This window comes from Pelodiscus sinensis, chromosome 23, assembly GCF_052426305.1.
Source record: "Pelodiscus sinensis isolate ZL-2025 chromosome 23, ASM5242630v1, whole genome shotgun sequence".
Lineage (NCBI taxonomy): Eukaryota > Metazoa > Chordata > Testudines > Trionychidae > Pelodiscus > Pelodiscus sinensis.
The window spans coordinates 27,615,995-27,634,371 of NC_143074.1; the positions used below are offsets into that span (position 1 = coordinate 27,615,995).

General features: G+C 45.2%; 1 protein-coding gene across 1 annotated transcript in view; it reads right to left on the minus strand.

Moving 5' to 3' along the window:
* Positions 1–9,919, minus strand: part of GARNL3 (GTPase activating Rap/RanGAP domain like 3) — a 201,652-nt gene extending 191,733 nt beyond the window's left edge. Inside the window, exons 1-2 of the mRNA XM_075905772.2 lie at positions 9,380–9,919; positions 241–310 (exon numbers count right to left, since the gene is read on the minus strand). Of these exons, the coding sequence (XP_075761887.1) occupies positions 241–310; positions 9,380–9,435 (126 nt within the window). The 5' untranslated portion in view covers positions 9,436–9,919. The remainder of the gene's footprint in view (positions 1–240; positions 311–9,379) is intronic.
* Between the last annotated feature and the right edge of the window lie 8,458 nt (positions 9,920–18,377).

Genomic DNA, 18,377 nt, shown 5'->3' on the forward strand with positions numbered 1-18,377 from the left:
TTTACAATTGAATAAGAGATCTGCAAACAAAACTATTAAATAGCCTCTTCAAAATAGGCTTAAGATATTATAATTTTCAAACTCAGCCTAGAAACTTTATTTTTCCAGACTATTTGTGGTGCTTCTGTCATAATATTTTACCTGCAAATAAAATAAGAATAGATTTCACAAGCTCTGCATTACAAGCTGCCATAATTCAAATTAACTGAGAATCATAGAATGGAATATAAAAAAACTTACCAGTTCTACAGATCCATAATGCTTTCTACTGAACTCTCCACGTCTACAGCCCAAGTCTTCGGAGACAGAGCTGGAACAGAAATGCTTCATCAGTATACATAGCTAACTGGCTCTTTAGCTCCTGCAATACTCAGCTACCATTGACAAAAATCATTCCTGCTGAACAAGGTTTGCGGTACACAGGCTCATCACTGCAGGGGACCCTCCTTACAACATGCACAACCTCTAGCAGCCATTGCAGTCTGGCTTTCATATTATCCTAAAAGAGAATGAAATGCCTGAGCCTGATCAGAAGGAAAAGCCATTTTTAAATTAAATATTTAGTCACTAGGTGATCAACCAAGCGTTCCAATGTGGATAGTGACTATAAATTGCATTTGAGATCCGTGCCTAATCTAAGGAAAAAGAAACCTTTCAGTAAACTTAATGCACAGAACAGGATAGCCTCCATGAGTTATATTTGCTTACACTCGGTATGCTGTAAATTAACTTCCTTACAGGAGAATCTCCTTATTTGTTCTCAATATTAATAGAAAATAAAAAAATATAATGATTTTACTTCAGAGTTGTTTTTAAAAAGCAAGAATTAATTGATAATTTCCTCCTCCAGGTTTTAGTAACAAAAATAGTATTTTCCCTCAGAATAAATGGAAATGTAGTTGCAAGTTAAATATATGTGCATGCATAGTTCTTTCATATGAATGTAACGTATATCAATATATCAGTTTAGTGCTCTTAGAACAAGTGCAAATACATTTTTTTCCCTCAATACCCATGTTACACTTTGGCCCCACATATATTTGGGAATACCCATGTCATGAATACACTCTAAAACAAGGCAAGGCTGTAATTTAGTATAAACCTTTGATTGCCTGACCTGCATTCTGCACTGTATTCCACATCCTTGACAACTCAAATCTACCACTAGCTTCCAACAGTCCAACAACTAATATCCAGTTACATATCTTGGAAATCATCAGTGTTAGAAACTGCAACCTTAACTCATTAGAAGGAGAACTTCTTACATTTCAGTAAGAATCACAGAACCTACATGGCCCCGACACACCAACATTTAAAATTACAATTTTTAATATAGAAGTTATTTGTGGTTGTATTTACAGATATTTAAAATGCCTTAGTTGTTATTTTATTTCCTTTTAACTTCCGTGTGGTTGGACTCAAGGCAACATAGATTCAGGTGGAAGAATACAAATGAAACAGCTTTAATCAAAAATTTAAAACTGGTCAAAATAATTCTAAAATTTTCTCTCTCAAATATAAGGATTATACAGAAAATACAGCGAGGTATTGCTGGTACTCATTTAAGATGACCCACATTCTACGAGCAGCAAAACTTCTGATGGATATAGTTGCCATCCCAAAGTCATGCCAACTATTCCTTCATGCTACACTACTTCATCATGTAGTCTATATCCATTCATCCACCCCGTTTATATAAATTACACTTACACACACACACACACACACACACACACACAGAAAAAAATTCTTCAGCAAAGTATGGAAAACTGACCAAGAGAACTGAGTTATGTGGAAGTAATTCAGATCCTGGATAGGGATCTAAGTGATTAACTAGTTAAACTCTTCTCTCTCATCCCGGCTTTCAGCTGCCATCCCCACTCTTGAGGAGCCAGCTGCTACCCTGTGCTACGAACTCTGCTGTATATGCCTCTGGAGAGGCCGCAGCGCAGCTGGATCCCCAGAAGCAGAGCCAGCAGCCGGTGCACCCCAGGAGCCAGCTTGTAGTATAAGTCAGCTCCTGGCGAGCACCAGCTCCAGCTGCTGCTCCTGCTTCTGGGGAGCTGGCTGCCATCCTGCACTGCAGACTCTACAGTATCAGTATACTATAAACAGCTCACCATGTGGGGCAGCGCAGTGTAACCCCAGCCCCAGTAGAGCAGGGCGGGCAGGCAGATGGGGCCCCAGTCATGCCCCAACCCCGGCCAGTCTGACTCGGCCCAGACAGGCCAGCAGGATACACACAAACATAGCTAGCTGTGTTGGAGAACACCAGGCCAGGCAGGTGGTTAACCAGTTAAACAACTAATTAAACAATTATTTACACTCCTGATCTTGCATAGGATTTTCAAAAGCACCTATATCACATGTGAAAGTGAGATTTACATACTTTTGACATTTTTACCACTTGCTACACAAATTAATATAAACAGATTATCCCACATGCTATGATTACACTACATGGTATGTAACTATGTCTTTAAAAATAAATTACAGTAGATTTCAGTTAAAGGCAATACTGATAATAGCAACTTTAATTAATGGCAATATACTGTCAGGAACCAATCCTGTCCCATTATAGGATGTTAGTAGGATTCAGATACTGGATATGCATGCCAATTATTCGCAACGTTTTTAGAGGAGAGTTCCCACCTATAATCAATTTCCTGGCTCTAAGAACTAGCTCAAACATTTCAGCTGTGTATAATGGCTGCCAAATGCTTGGACCTATCTTTCACCAATAAAGTTTGGGCCCTCAAGTTCTCATGCAAGCCCAGTGCTAAACAAATGCAGGTAGCCAAGAAATTTGGCATCTGAAGGGCAATTGTTTGACCCATTCTGAAGAACAGCCCTAACGTTTTACAGGAACACAGAAGCAGAACAACCCAAAGCTGCAAGCATCAGCACAATAGAAAGAAGGCAGATGTTGGTGAAACCCTGTAGCTCTGGTTTCAGCATAAGTTTGGCCAAGGCACTCAACTCTCCAAGCCAATGCAGAAACGGAAAGCTAGACAGCTGGCAGCAGAGAAAGGGGAGGAGTTCAACCCTTCAGATGACTGGCTTAGTCAATAGAAAGCCCAGCACATTGCCATTCCGCATAAAGTGTGTGACAAGAAACAAAACACTGATCTTCTGACAGCTACTGAATGGAGGATGGACATCTTATCCAGCCTTCTACAGAAGTCCAGCTGCATGACATCTTGAGCGCTGATGAACCTGATCTCTTCTACAGAGCTTTCCCAATAGAAGCTGTAGCATGATGAAAGGGTTTGGAGCGGGGGGGAGGGAAGGCTGGGAGGGCAGCTATGAACCACATTGCATTGGTGTATTGTGCAAGCACAGATGGAATGGAGAAATGCCACTTATGGTAGGCTGAAAAGACCCAGTGGCCTCACTGTTTCCCAAGGACCACTCAACGCTGCTATGATCTACCAAAGCTGAATATATGCCTGGATGCAAACTTACTGTTTGAAAAATGGCTAAAGAATTGGAAGAGAAAGCTGAGTAAGACCAACTTGCAGGCCTTGGGTTTACTCTGTTACTTGATAAAACACGCAAAATCATTCATTCAAAATATACTGATTAAACTTTTAAAAACTCCAAGAAATTAAAACAAGCATTTATACAGACACTGAGTGATTATGCAAAAAAGTTTCAGACCTTACCAAAGCCTCTTTTCTTTTGGAGTCAAAGTATCAGACTCTATTTTTCAGATCAATTTTTCTCTGATGAAAAAAGGAAAGGGTTAATTTTACTCTCAATCCTAATATGAAGGGAATTCACTTGCTCTGTTCTTAACAAACAGACATAAAGTAGAGGAGAATTAGGATAGAAAAGTAAGGTAAATTAAGGCTTTTGTTCATGATTCTGAACCATTGAACCACTGGTTAGATCCTTTGGCTGGCAAGTCAACCACGACACCCACTATTTGAAGCTTGATTAATTGTGCTGTGATCAGGGCCATCATCTGGCTGCATCCTTAGACAAGGAAGTAATGACTGAAGGCAGTACAGCTGACTTCAGGATTTGATCAAAAGCTAAGAGAGTAAAATAGAACAGGAAAGAAACAGTGGGGCAGAAAACAACACAGCAAGGGAAGGGAATACAATACAAGATCTTACAACTTTTGCAATACAGGAGGCCCCTGCTGTATGACGGCCTGATTTATGACCCCCCGTCCTTGCAACCTTTTCCGTAAGGGCAGAAGAGGCCAAAATCCTCCGACTTACATCCTCAGGCCTGCATTTATGATGGCTTACAATGCCTGTTGTAAATGCGGGCTCGAGTTCTGACATCCCTGACTTGCGATGTTATCCCCTGAGCTGATCACGTCGCAAGTCAAGGGCAGCCTGTACTGGTTATTAGCAATCTCCACTAGAGGGCTGAGTACTGGATGTCATGAGAAGGTGATAATTTTCAGCCCTTACAGATGAAAACAAAGTTTCTTAAACAAGAACAAGGCCAACTCACATTTGTCTCAGGAGGAAAGTCCTCTATATGACTTTCAATGCTGGCAGATAGCTGAAGGAAGATTTTTCTTCTCTTCAAAATCTCTTTAAGAGCCCCAAATAGTAGAAAAGTGGTTGGCATATAAATCCATTTCAGTAAGCCAAAACTGGGACAGATAACTTTGTTCCCTAATTTTTTTGTTTCAAAGTACGATCTCTCCACGGTCCTTGACTTGTATTAAATAGGCCATTTTGTTTGAACTAATAGAGTCTCTGTATGGTTTCCTTGCACCTATTATAATATTCACTGTCAAACAACTTGACTTATTTTTCCATGTTTATGTTAACATCCTATGAATTTCATATACCTTTTACAACTGAGCTTCGGGTAACTCGCAGGTGCTATAACCACATATGTATTGAAAAATATTTAAATAAAATAAATAAATAAATAAATAAAAACAGTACCCAAATGCCCCAATCAGCATAACACATCATTGTCCCAGACCTTGTGCAATCATGCAGGTAGACACTTCCTGTCCCAAATATCTTCTCTACTTTAAGACAAGAAAAATTGTAGTTGGGGAGGTCTAGGTTGGATAGTAGGAAAAACTATTTCACTAAGAGGATGGTGAAGTACTGGAATGAGTTACCTAGGGAGGTGGTAGAATTTCCAGCCCTAGAGGTTTTTAAGTCCAAACTTGACAAAGCCCTGACTGGGATGATTTAGTTGGGGTTGGTCCTGCTTTAGGTAGGAGGCTGGACTTGATGATCTCCTGAGATCTCTTCCAACCCTGTGAGTCTATGAAAAGTGATTACTAACAGCAGAATGAAAAGTGGGAGAAACGAGAAAGGGAAAGAGTACTTATGAGATCCTGCACCTACATAGGCTGCAACTGTCTTTCCCATCAAGAAAGTCTGTTCTGGTCTGTATAGTTATTTCAGGAGGCTCAGTGAGGCTGACCAACACATGTAGTGTAGATGGAGTTTTCATAGATTTTAGTAGCAAGACTCTAACAAACTCTCTTTCATGCATACAGACAGCAGTCTGCTGTGGTTTGTAAATTGGCTAAATCTGAGTGGATTTTCACAGGTACAACAAAAGTTGCTTCTCTAAGGGTATGTCTACACTGCAAAGTTAATTCGAAATAACAGTCATTATTTCGTATAAACTTTAATAGCATCTATACATGCAAACTGCTATTTCAAAATTAATTCGAAATAGCGGAGTGCTTAATTCGAATTTGGTAAACCTCATTCTACAAGGAGTAATGCCAAATTCGAAATAGCTATTTCAAATTAAGTGCTGTGTAGACACTTAATTCAAAATAGGGGGCCTCCAGACCTTCCCAGGGAGCCCTGGTGGCCACTCTGGGCACAACCAGGAAAACTTACTGTCCTCTCCCCCAGCCCTGGAGCCATTAAAGGGGTGCCTGTGCCAGCTCCAAACCTGCCAGCCCAAAGCCAGAAGTGGCCACCGGGGCCCCTGACCCAGTGGCCCCAAAACATGAGGCAGCAAGCCACTGGCAGCCAGCCCTCCACCGCTCCCCAGGAGCAGTCTGCCAGCTCCCAGGAGCCTGGCAGGGGCTGGAGAAGGCAGGCGCCTTTCTGGTCCAGGGTGGAGATCATGGACCTTACTCGGGTTTGGGGGGATGCCCCCAACATCCATGATCTCCGCACTAGACGGAGGAACATGGCCGTCTATGACAGGATAGCTGCCAACCTGGCCACCAAAGGCCACATGTGAACCCAGGAGTGGGTTTGCAGGAAAATCAAGTTGGTTCAGTGAGACCCCCAACCTTGGGCCCTGAACTTCCCCTCCCCCTTCTTCCCCTTGCTTCCCCCTTCCAGCTCCCTCCTCCCCTCTCCCACCCTCTCTCTTCCCCTCCCACCTCCTTTCCCCAGTCTCCCCAGAGGTTCATCCCCCTCCCCCAGTTTTGTTCAATAAACCCAGTTTCTATTTTTGAACATACGTGTCTTTTGTTTGACATCAGGAAGGGGAGCTAGGGAGGGGTAAGTGGAAGGACGTGAGGGAGGAATGAGCATGAGCCCCTGGTGGGGAGGAGAGGGGTAGCTCTGAGGGCTCTGAGGGGTAGATGCTCTCCCGCAGGGCCTCCTGGATCCTGACAGTCCCCCATGGACCCCCTGGATGGCAGCAAGTGCAGCCAGGCTGATGGCAACAACCCCACGAGACACACCGGCGTGCCCGGGGCAGCTCTGGCTCCATGTGGCCGAGTGCTGTGGTGTCCCGAGTGCGGGCACTCAGAGCACTCCAAGACAGGACTGCTTTGCTGTCCCTCATCGAGGTAGACAAGCAAGTGGGGAACCCTGAGAATTGTCTGTCCGAGATGAGGGTAGGGTCCCTTTAAGTACAGAGCTGAGTTAGCCTCAGGAATCAGCCCCACACACTAAGGCATAACCTGATGCCCTGCCGGCACTGATTCCGGCCAGCCTTAACTTCGGTTCAGGGTCCACTCTGTGTGGACACGCTATTTCAAAATAGCAAAACGCTATCTGTAGTGTAGACGTACCCTAACTCTTAGACAAACCCCTTCCAAATTTCAGGTTCCTGTTCCAAATCCAAAGGCACAAGAGCTTTTAAAAACTAATCAAAAGAATGAGTGTAATGTTCAAAATACCTGTATTTCTGAATAGGCTGAATTGTTTTTGCTATAAAAGAAAAACATAAGGCAGTGTCCAAACATGTAAAGAGTTAAGCTGAATTATTTATAACTATGCCCATGTTTAAACAATTGAAAACGTGTGTTACAATGAGAAATGTTATGTAACATTAACAGGATTCAGTGACAGTATTACCTATAATATACAGGTGACCCCTGACTTACGATCCCCTGCATTTACAACCATTTTTTTCATGCAAGATAGCTCCTAAAAAACCCCAATTTATGTTTTCGGTTTGCATTTACAACAGCGTACAATGAAGACTCCACGCATCATCCCAAAACAAGAAACGCACAAGGTCAGTCAGTCTCGCCAGTCTGCAGCTGCTGTTTGAAGTGTGAGCAGCTCCGCCACATCAGTCTTCAATTTTTAGTTATTTTTGTGCATAACTATTTAGTTTACCCCCATTTCTGTAGTCAATTTTGGTATTTTTAGGGTATGAAATAGGGTTTTTGAAAGTGGAATGCAGAATGCTGGAAGGGAGAACAGCAAAATAGAGACAATGGATTTCAGGAAGGCAGATTTTAGTAAACTCAGAGAACAGGTAGGTAAGGTCTCATAGGAAGCAAGACTAAGAAGAAAAACAACTGAAGAGAGTTGGCAATTTTTAAAAGGACATAATTAAGGGCCCAAAAGCAAACTATTTCACTGCAAAGGAAAGATAGAGAGTATGGCATGAGACCACCTTGGATCAACCAGTAGATCTTATATGATCTAAATATCAAAAAGAAGTTGTATAACAACAAAAAACTTCTACTCCCTAACCTATGACTAACCCTATGACATCCCACCAAATGGGAGACTGGCCACAAAAGTACCCCAATTTCTTACCCCTTCCTGTATCCTCTCTCCCTCCCAAACCTCACATACCCATTTCACTCCTGCACCTCACTTCCCATGTACCCACACAGCCTGCTCCTGCACTCTACCCCTGCCCAGACCCTAGACTCCCACCTTCAGCCCATTCCTACACCCTACAATGCACCCAGACCCCACACCACCTGGCAGCCCCCTTCCACACCAAGAACCCCTCATTTTTGGTTCCACTCCAGAACTTAGGGGAGGGCCACAAAAATCTACTATCCCCAGGTCCTCTGAAGAGTTAATATGGCCCTCGAGAGAAGCCCTAAATTTCACCCCTCCCTCTGTGAGGCTGGAGTGTGAGGGGAACACTTCCATACCAAGTTGCAAGAGTGAAGGGTGTCTCTCTCTTTTCTGCTTCTCAGTTGGGGGCCACATCAGCGAGAATTATTTTCTCATTTGTGTGTAGGTCTGGACTGATTTTTCTGTGCATCAGTGGCCCCTGATCCAAAAAAGGTTTACACCCATGGATTTTCATAGTCTAGCTATGTGCACAAGAACAAGTCAAGCTCATACTATTTCTATCCATCTTAATTCCCCCCCCACACACACACCTTATTTGATTCACCCACTCATTATTTTGCCTTGTAGACTTTTCTACATTAGAAAAGTTGTGCTACTTTAACTGTTTTCAAATCAGTCCAATAAAACTGGTGCCAATTCCTAGGCAAATGCATTTACACTGGATTAACCCTCCTTTTACTTCATTTGGCAACATGAGTTAAAACGGATGTAAACTGGTAAATCTTTTCTGATATAGCCAAGCCCTAATAGTGTATGTCTAAGGCCTCATCTATACCTAAGTTACACAATATCAGCTATCTGAATAGCATAGATGAAGACTGCCTACTTAGGTCTGCTTATGGCAGTAAGTCCAGAGCTGATGCCAGGGGCGACGCCTGAGGGGTCCAAGGAGGGAAGGACATTACCCCGGCCACCCACAAGGTAGGGAAGCCGTGTGGAGGGGTCACGTAGTCGGTGCCCCCTACAGCCTTGCTCGCCAATCTACCCTCTCCCCCCCCCCCCCACACACACACGCGGGAAGCTGACGCCCTTCGTGGACTCCTGGTCTCGCTTTGGCTGCGGGCGACAGAGTTTATGGACGCGACACGTCGACACCAGGGGATCCCTCTGCCGGGTCTGTGAGGGGGAAGCGGGCGGTGCAAGCCCAGCTCTGCAGGGTGTCCCCAGGCTGCGGTCCGGCTACAGCCAGGTCCAGCTCCCGGCAGCGCGAGGCCAGCGGGGCCCAGAGCTCTCCCCGACTGGCGCTTTGTGCCTCAGCTCCCGACTCTTCCCTCGCCGCCTGCTCCTCCAGCGGAGGCCTGTGTCCCAGCCCGCCTCCCCGCTAGCTTCTCAGCCCAGCGGCCCGGCTCCCGCCCCGCACTCACCGCTGGGCCGCGCCGAGAGAGGGCGTGGCAGTGTCCGGGGCGCTGTTCATCTCCATGGCCCCAGCCGGGCATCACTCCGCGCCCTTCCCTCCGAGCTGCGCAGTAGCTGGAGCTGTAGGTCGGCGCGAGGCCGCCGGATCCCCGAGCTCCCTCCAGACGCCCTACCTACTGTGCGGGGCAGGGAGCAGTCCCCCGGCATCACCCCGGCTGAGGCTGCACAGAGCCTGGGAGCCCCTCCTGCGGGGCTCTTGCCTGCAAGCGACACGCGCCCGGCACTGCAAGTCACATTGCTCTGAGTTCTGCAGCGCCCGGCGCTATGTCGCCCATCGCCGGGCAGCCGCCACACTCAGAGCTGCCCTCTCGCGCCCTGGAGCACGGCGACTAACGCGTGGGGCAGTAGGGGCGACAGGCTCAACCGTTTTCTGAAGCTATCTAAAACCAAAATCCCCTAGGGTCACAACAACTGCTTTTCTCCCCACCCCATAGGGAACCCCCCAAAGTTAGGTTCCTCAGAGCTTCAGCCTATAGCATGACTTCAGCTTTTTGTTCTGGGCCCCAGCAAATCTAATTCCAGCTCTGTTTGGTGGCTCTGCCCCCCTCCCCCCGCACCTCTCTTGAAGAACCGCTGTACAAAAATGACACCTGGGATTACTACTCATGCACACTGATAAGTTCTAAGTTTTTCCTCTGACCACACAGAGGAAAAGCTCAACCAGTAATAGATGTAGTTGGATGATTCAAAAGAGCTAGACTTTCCCATGCTGAGAAAAGTGATTAACTTAATTGTTTGGGAGAAAAAAATAGAAAATGTTAATGACAGTTTGGATTTCTTACACTAGATTTCATTAGCTGGCCAAAAAGCTGTGTATGTGCAATAAAGAAAAAGGACAATTTTGGCTAAAAACTCTTCTGGGTTCAGGGGCAAAGTAAAGGTAACAATTAAAAATAAAAAAAGTAATATATAAAACAGTTAAAAGCCAAAATAGATAGCTATCAACCAAAAAAATTGAAATGATCGTAGAAAGCCCATAGGAAAAGCAAAAGACTAATTTATGTCTGGCAGAGCCAGTGATAGTAATGAGTTTTAAAGTATATTAAAACCACAAAAATCCTAGCTATCCTATAGGCCTATTAGTAGATAAAAATGGGAAAATGTGTAATAATGACTCAAAAAAGCCAGAAGTGTTTAATCAGTGTGGGTATGTCTACACTACCCCGCTAGTTCGAACTAGCGGGGTAATGTAGGCATACCGCACTTGCTAATGAAGCCCGGGATTTGAATTTCCCGGGCTTCATTAGCATAAGCGGGGAGCCGCCATTTTTAAATCCCCGCTGCTTCGAACCCCGTGTAGCGCGGCTACACGGGGCTCGAACTAGGTAGTTCGGACTAGGGTGCCTATTCCGAACTACCGGTACACCTCGTTTCACGAGGAGTAACGGTAGTTCGGAATAGGCACCCTAGTCCGAACTACCTAGTTCGAGCCCCGTGTAGCCGCGCTACACGGGGTTCGAAGCAGCGGGGATTTAAAAATGGCGGCTCCCCGCTTATGCTAATGAAGCCCGGGAAATTCAAATCCCGGGCTTCATTAGCAAGTGCGGTATGCCTACATTACCCTCCTAGTTCGAACTAGGAGGGTAGTGTAGACATACCCTGTTTCTGTTCTGCATTCTAAAACAAGCAGGAGCATGTACTTGTATCATAGGAGGATGACGCACTTAGTAAATGAAGGTCTATTAGGGATAAATATTTTTAAGTCAGAAGTATTGGATAACTGGACCCCCCCAGACTCCTAAAAGACTTAACTGAGATCTTTGGTTCACTGAAGTTAATTTATAATAAATCTTGGAATATTAGGGAAATTACAGAACAGAAGAGTGTTAATATAGTGCCAGTAGTCAGAAAGGGCAGCTAACTATAGGTACACGGACCCTATGTGCTGGATTTTCCGTGGCAGTCCCAGTTTCAAATATTCTGTCTTGTCCCCATAAACCATCAAAATATCCTGGAATTTCCAGTATATTGGCAGGAGGGAGGGAAAGCCCTGGGCCTCCACCTTCAGCACTGGGAATGCTAGAGTGAGGAACAGCCTTGACAGCCTCACACCCTACTCCCAGACTACTTCTGCACCTTTCCTCCTGGCCAGACGCTAAACCCTGACCCCCTCCTATACCCTACCTCCCACCAAGACCTTGCACCCTCGCCCCTCCCACCCAGATCCTGCATCCCTACCCATATCCCGCTCACTGGCAGCCCTGTATCACACACTTAACCCCTCATTTTTGGCCCCACCGCAGAGCCTAGTGGAGGCCCACAAAATCCACTAACCTTGGAACCCCAGAAGAGTTAATCTGGCCTGAGGCCTTGAACCTCAGTCCTCCCTGCCTCTCCCCCCACCATGGGGCTGGAGCACTAGGGGAGTGAGATGTTTCAGTTGGGGGCCACATCAGTGAGGGTTGGGGGTTTTTGGAGGGAGACTGGCAAGTGTAGCAGCCAGAGAGAGGGGGGTTGGTGAGCGCAGTGGCCAGAGAGGGTGGTTGGCGTACGTACTTCCTGGGGGGAGGGAGATTGGTGAGTGTAGTGAGAAGAGGACACAGCTCCCTAGTTTAATAGTAACATTTTATTTTAGTGTCAAAATGAGTGCAAATGGCAAGAAAAGAAAGTGCACATTTAACAAGGCTTTGCAAAAGGAATATCCTTTTTTTAAAGAAACGTGACAATCCACATGTAACATTTGGCATCCAATGTAATAGATAAACGTTGCTCATGATGGAAAATATGATATCACTTATCTGTCAGTTCTATAGCTTCCAGTGCTTCAATGAAGAAATTTATTATAAAAGATGATTCTGTTAAAATGGAGCTTGGGGTAAAGGAAGTGGTAATCGCATATCACATGGTAAATTCAGATCTTTAGATTGCACTTCTCAGCTAATTTCCACATTGAACCTAAATTTTGCATCAGCACGAACAAAAAGCAAAGCAATTGTGAAAAATATTCTTGTTCCAGAAGCTCAAAAGATTTTGCAATGGGAATTGAGTGAAACTTCGTGTCTCTTCCGGTTTGCAATCTACTCACCATGAGTGAGTAGATTGCATTATTTGTTGAGCCCTATTCATGAAAGTTCTGGAGTTAATGGGAAACTTCTTGAATTTGATGTCCTGCCAGGTGAGACAAGTGACCAATTAAAAGATTATGTTTTCTCTGTTCTGAACCACAGCAGACTCATTGATAAGACTCTTGGCATGTCAGCTGATAATACTAATATTAACTTCAAAGGTGCAAAACAAACAGGTTAAAAGAATATTTTCTGGAAATTGTTGGCTAGCTGCAGTAGAACATTGGTGGGGATTAGTTGCATTGCACACATTTGCAACAACTGTATTAAAAGATTTCTAAAAGATTTCTAGCACATTGGCAACACCTTGAAGCATCCAGTCCTCCTGAATATGGTTTATCAGATCAAGTTCTGACATTTTAGATTTTACATCAGCAGGATCTCCTGTGCTTTGGTCACATGATATATCTACACTGCATGTGGGAACTTGCCTGTGAGCCTGTGTGGACAGATGAATATGATCTCTACTTGCACTAATACACTAAAAATAGTTGTAGGGCTATTATAGCATGATTGGCAACATGGGCTAGCCATCCAATAATAGACCTTAGGAGTTGGGGAGCTCATCACCCAATTTACTGATTGTGCTAAAGCAGCCACACTACTAATTTTAGGGCATTATCTCAAGCAGAGCAAGCTTGAGTCTGTCTAAGGCTGTTCGGAGACACACTTTAGCCTATAGGTTAGACATACTCACAGGCAAACTCCAACACAGGTCTTCCAGTAGCCTTTAAAACATAATCTACAATTAAGTGCCCCACCCTATCCTTAGAAGAATTGTTCCCAAATATAAACTAATTAAAAATGAATACAACCTTGTGTATTTAAGTGCCCTTATATACCTTTGGGTGATCAATAAATATTATGTTGGCAAATATCTTACTTTAAAATTAAAATTAGTAAATAGAGAAAGCAAAGCCTTGACTCTCTTTCTATATGGCTGTGTCTACATTGGCACCCTTTTCCGGAAAAGGGATGCTAATGAGACAAGTCGGAATTGCAAATGCCACGGGGGATTTAAATATCCCCCGCGGCATTTGCATGAACATGGCTGCCGCTTTTTTCCGGCTCGGGGCTTTGCCGGAGAAAAGCGCCAGTCTAGACGGGATCTTTCGGAAAATAAAGCCTTTTCCGGAAGATCCCTTATTCCTCTTAAAATCAGGAATAAGGGATCTTCCGAAAAAGGCTTTATTTTCCGAAAGATCCCGTCTAGACTGTCGCTTTTCTCCAGCAAAGCCCCGAGCCGGAAAAAAGCGGCAGCCATGTTCATGCAAATGCCGCGGGGGATATTTAAATCCCCCGTGGCATTTGCAATTCCGACTTGTCTCATTAGCATCCCTTTTCCGGAAAAGGGTGCCAATGTAGACACAGCCTACAGGTATAGGCAGCTGTGAATAGTCTTCAGTCAGATTTTAATTACCAAGAAGAACACACCTACACGTCTGTCTATTAAACATCCATGAGCCAAAATTGTCAAGCAACATCAAAGTGAATTTCAAAGAGATAGCCTTCTTGCAGCTCAAATGTCATGCAGATCATTCTCTACCTAAGTCCTTAAAACAGCCTGGCTGAATGTTCAGTCTATGCCTGTCATTGGTCATCTTGTGCCACCAAAACTTTTGGCAACCTCATGATTCCTGATCATATAGCAGCATTTCTCAGAAAAGATACCTTGCAATTAATGACTCTTCCATCCTAATAATAGGTCCACATCAAGAAACGTGCCAGCACCAATCCAGTGTGGATGGAGGCAGTTGATGAGTTCAGCTATGAATATTCTTATTGCTGTTCTTGTCCTGCTGCTTAACACAGAGCAGGTGGCAAAGAGTTAAAATGTCAAATTGCTGCTCTTAAGCTCTTCTCAGCACAGACATATCACAGCTGTACAATAAAATTGGTATAAATGTGCTTCTGTAGATTAGTAGTTTTGCGGACAGCTTGATGTCACAACTTTTCTGCAGACTCTCTTGACCAGGCCTGGGTAAAATACGGCCCACAGGCCGGATCTGGCCCGCCAAGCCCAGGGCTGGCCCTACCATGAGGCGACCTGAGGCAGCCACATCAGGTGCCAGACGGGGTGGGAGGGACGCCACTAGGACCCAGAGTATAGAAAATTGTGTCTGTTGCTGGTACATATGTAGGTAGTAGAGCAGTACCATGAGAGGAGTAGAACAGGAAGAAGGCAGAATTGAGACCTTTCAAAGTTTTGGCCCAAGCGAGGGAGCGTCATTTGAGCTCCCCACCTCAGGTGCCAAAATGTGGGCCAGCTCTGGCCAAGCCTCCAGATCCAGCCTGCAGAGGCAGCAGGGAGCCCCAGACAGGCTCCCCTGCTTGCCCACAGCCCCGTACACCAGGCAGAAACACAGCTGCAGGGCTCTGTTTCTGCTTTAAAACTGGAGGGGAGGGGGAAAATGTTAGGAGCCACCCCACCCCCCCAGCACATTCCCATTGGCTGATTTCTGGCAGAAACTGGCCAATGGGAGCTCGTTGTTGGAATAACAGGCAGCTAAAAATCTAGCCCCCCTCTCCTGGGTTCAGTTATTCATGAAGCACATGGCCAGGTAAGCAGGCTGGCTGGAACCTTTTAAGCTCTGCAGGCAGGCAGGCTAGTTTGGCAGCTAACAAGTAAGTCTGTTGGCCCCAGCCTGCTTCTGGCACCACAGCCCTTTCCTGCCCCAACTCTCTGCCCTGCCTCCCTCCACTCAATATACCCAAACCCTTTGTCCCCCTCTTACAGCCATACCCCCTTCTAGATCTGCCCCCCCTCCCCAGTCTCTTGCCCCAGATCACAATCCCCTCCTACCCTAGGTCACATCCCAAATCCCTGCACTCCAGTCCCCTGTCCTAGGTCACAACCACCTGCTTCATCCCAACTCCCTCCCAGGCTCCAGGCTCCCTCCTGCACCCCAGTCCCTTACCCAAGTTCCCTTCTGCACCCAACCTCCATTCCAGACCCCATATCTCCATTAATATCATGGAAGAGTATAGCCCTCAACCACTTTCCAAAATCTTGGAGCGATCCCCGCCTCAAAAATTATTGCCCACCCCTGCTCTTGACTGAAGGGCCTGAAACATGGTAGCCACTGTTGGTATACAAGCATCCACATCTTTCAAATATCCTCCATTGCTGTCTATAGCACTTCACATATATTTGATAATTGTCACTGGTTCAATATTTTACCCAGACAGGTTAATACTGAGCTGACTGTAATCTGGAGTTGAGGCTGCTTGATGGCTATGACTAAGACTATATATTTGGTGTGAAGGTGGCAGTGTTCACATTAATCATAACTTTTAATGAAGTCTATGGTAATTCCTACCCCCACAGAAGCAGATCCTTTCCTCAAGTTTGGCACATCTTCCCCTCTGCCAATGGGGATAGAGGAGCAGAAGAACTAACTTTGATTGGGATTGGAACCCAACCCATGTGGCTGCAGCACCACCCAGATTTGGTGTTTCCATGATTCTTGTAGAGATGGAAGGACAGATAGACCCAATCTGAGTTGCATTGCAAGCATGTGGGCCAGGGGTTCCCAAACTTTTTGATACTGGGGACCAGTAAATCCATTCACGAGCTTTTGGAGGACCAGTAACATTTATTTGCATATTCATTAAGCAAATGTTGAATATGCAAATAAATTGTTTCTGGTCCTCCCAAAGCCCCCAGTGCCAGTGTTAGCCCACAGAAAAGTCAGTCAGGGCCACACAAGTGAGATACAAAAATAGAACCCCTCCAAACCCTCAAACCTCACTAATGTAGCCCCAACTGTGCTTGTGAGTGCTGGGACAGAGTTCTGGGGAAGGGTGCCAATGAGTGCTGGGGCAGGGGACAGGGTGCTTGTGGGTGCTGGGGGCGAAGGGGACAGGGACCGATACCTGGAGATCCTGTAGCTGCCAAGGCCCAGGAAGTGTGCGGGCTACTTCCCTGTCCCCCAAACAGCGGTGCAGTGCCTGACACGCTGGTCTATTGCACATCTGATGCCTTCCTATGCAGCAGGAGGGGGAGTCCCAGACCGTGCCAGCCCCAACCGCTTGGGCAGCGCGCGTCTTGCTCCTCCGCTCCCCAGTGCAGCACGTGCCGCCCAAACAGCTGGAGCCGGTGCAGTCCCGGATCCCCACCACCTCCCCAATGTGCAGGAAGGCAGCAGGGGAACAAAGTCCCCAGTGCGCGATGGACCGGCGTTTTAGGTACCACGCCGGCTGCTGGGATAGGAGGAAGAGCAGCCTGCGCACTTCCAGGACCTGGCACGCAGTTGCAGAACTGCCCCCCTGACCCTGCAGGAAGCCTGTGCTACCTCCATTGATACTGGGAGTTCAGCACAGCATTCATCTTGGGGGTTGGGGCAGTGAGGCGGGCTCTCACAACAAAATTTCTGAGTCCCAGTATTTTTTTCCTAAGGACCGGTAATGGGCCACAGACCACAGTTTGGGAAACGCTGATGTGGGCTAAGTTACAATGGTCGGAGGGGGGCCCACCCTTCAGGATAAAAACTGCCATTGCAGGGTGATTGCAGGGTAGCATCATTCTCCAACCAATGTGCCTCTTTCAGTCTCCCTGTGTTTTCCCACATCTTTGCCATGACATTTATTAACTATTTTCATTAGAAATTTGTACTGTAAGTTATGACCAATGATTTTTTGGAATCATTTTTGAAAGCCATCAGACAATCAATGCCAACAGTGAACAATGGTGACAAGATGCAGTATTGCCAAAGTCTTGTGGACTTAGGAAACCATACCATGTATCTACTGTTAAGTCAAACATAATTTTCTGTTCCATTATAGAGTCTTCTATCAAGAACTCATCTTCTGAAGGATAAGTCACTTCATCAGAGCCCAGAAACTTGCTGAAAGCACTGGGCTCTCCAGCTGATCCCCGGCTCCTAATGCGCTGCCCCTTTGAAGTGCTGGAGCGATGCTTCAAAGGGGCAGCACAGCATTAACGCCTGCGATTAACGCATTAAAAAAAGTAACAAGTTAATCCTTCCCTGCATTAATCACAAGTGTTAACACACATCAATTGACAGTCCTACTTAAAAAAAATAGTCTTGCAGTCTTCATCATCAGAAGTGGGTTGTGCCCATGAAAGCTCATGATACCATCTACATGTTTTGTTAGTCTTTAAATGCTCCAAGACTTGTTTTTTAAGTTTTTCCAGATCTAACGTAATTTACTTTTAGAAATCTGCCCTATTAAATTATTTTAGCCTTGTAAAGTAATAAAATTGTAGCAAATCTGTAAAGAGTAATTCCAACAAGTCTACAAAAACACTGCATACAACATTGTTAGCAATCATCCTAGTGACCTTTCCATACCAATGAACAACTTTTCTTATCTCTAAGTATCTGGGTTGCATTGAAGGTTAGTCTACTGCCTTTTAAAAAAAAGGGAACTTTCTTTCCTTTTTCCAGAGAACCTGCTAACAGAGAAATCATAACATAGATGAGAGAGTTGCATTCCAATGCTGAAACATTTATTTTCAGCTCAAGTATTTAATGCTTGTCATTTTCTCTCTTTTTCTTCTTTCATTGGAACAAATAAGAGTCAATAGGTATATTACTTTCACTGGCTCAAGCTTGAATAATAACTCTGTGGTACCTTCTTTGATTCTGCAGTTGGTTTTACCTTCTTTGATTCTGCAGTTGGTTTTTCAGTTATTACATCATGTCACCGCTATATAGCAAAGAAATCCACCCTGCTAATGCATGTCTGTGAAGAACTGTGGTATATCTAAAGGCTTTCACAACATAGGGTTATCTCAAATCTTTTTCCTCCAGGATCCAAAAGTGAAAGGCAGTTGAAAGTTCTGGGGAGATCTCAGCATTGGGCCAGTTTACTTTTTGTACTGAGGTTAACATGTCCATATCCAAATGAGGCTGGA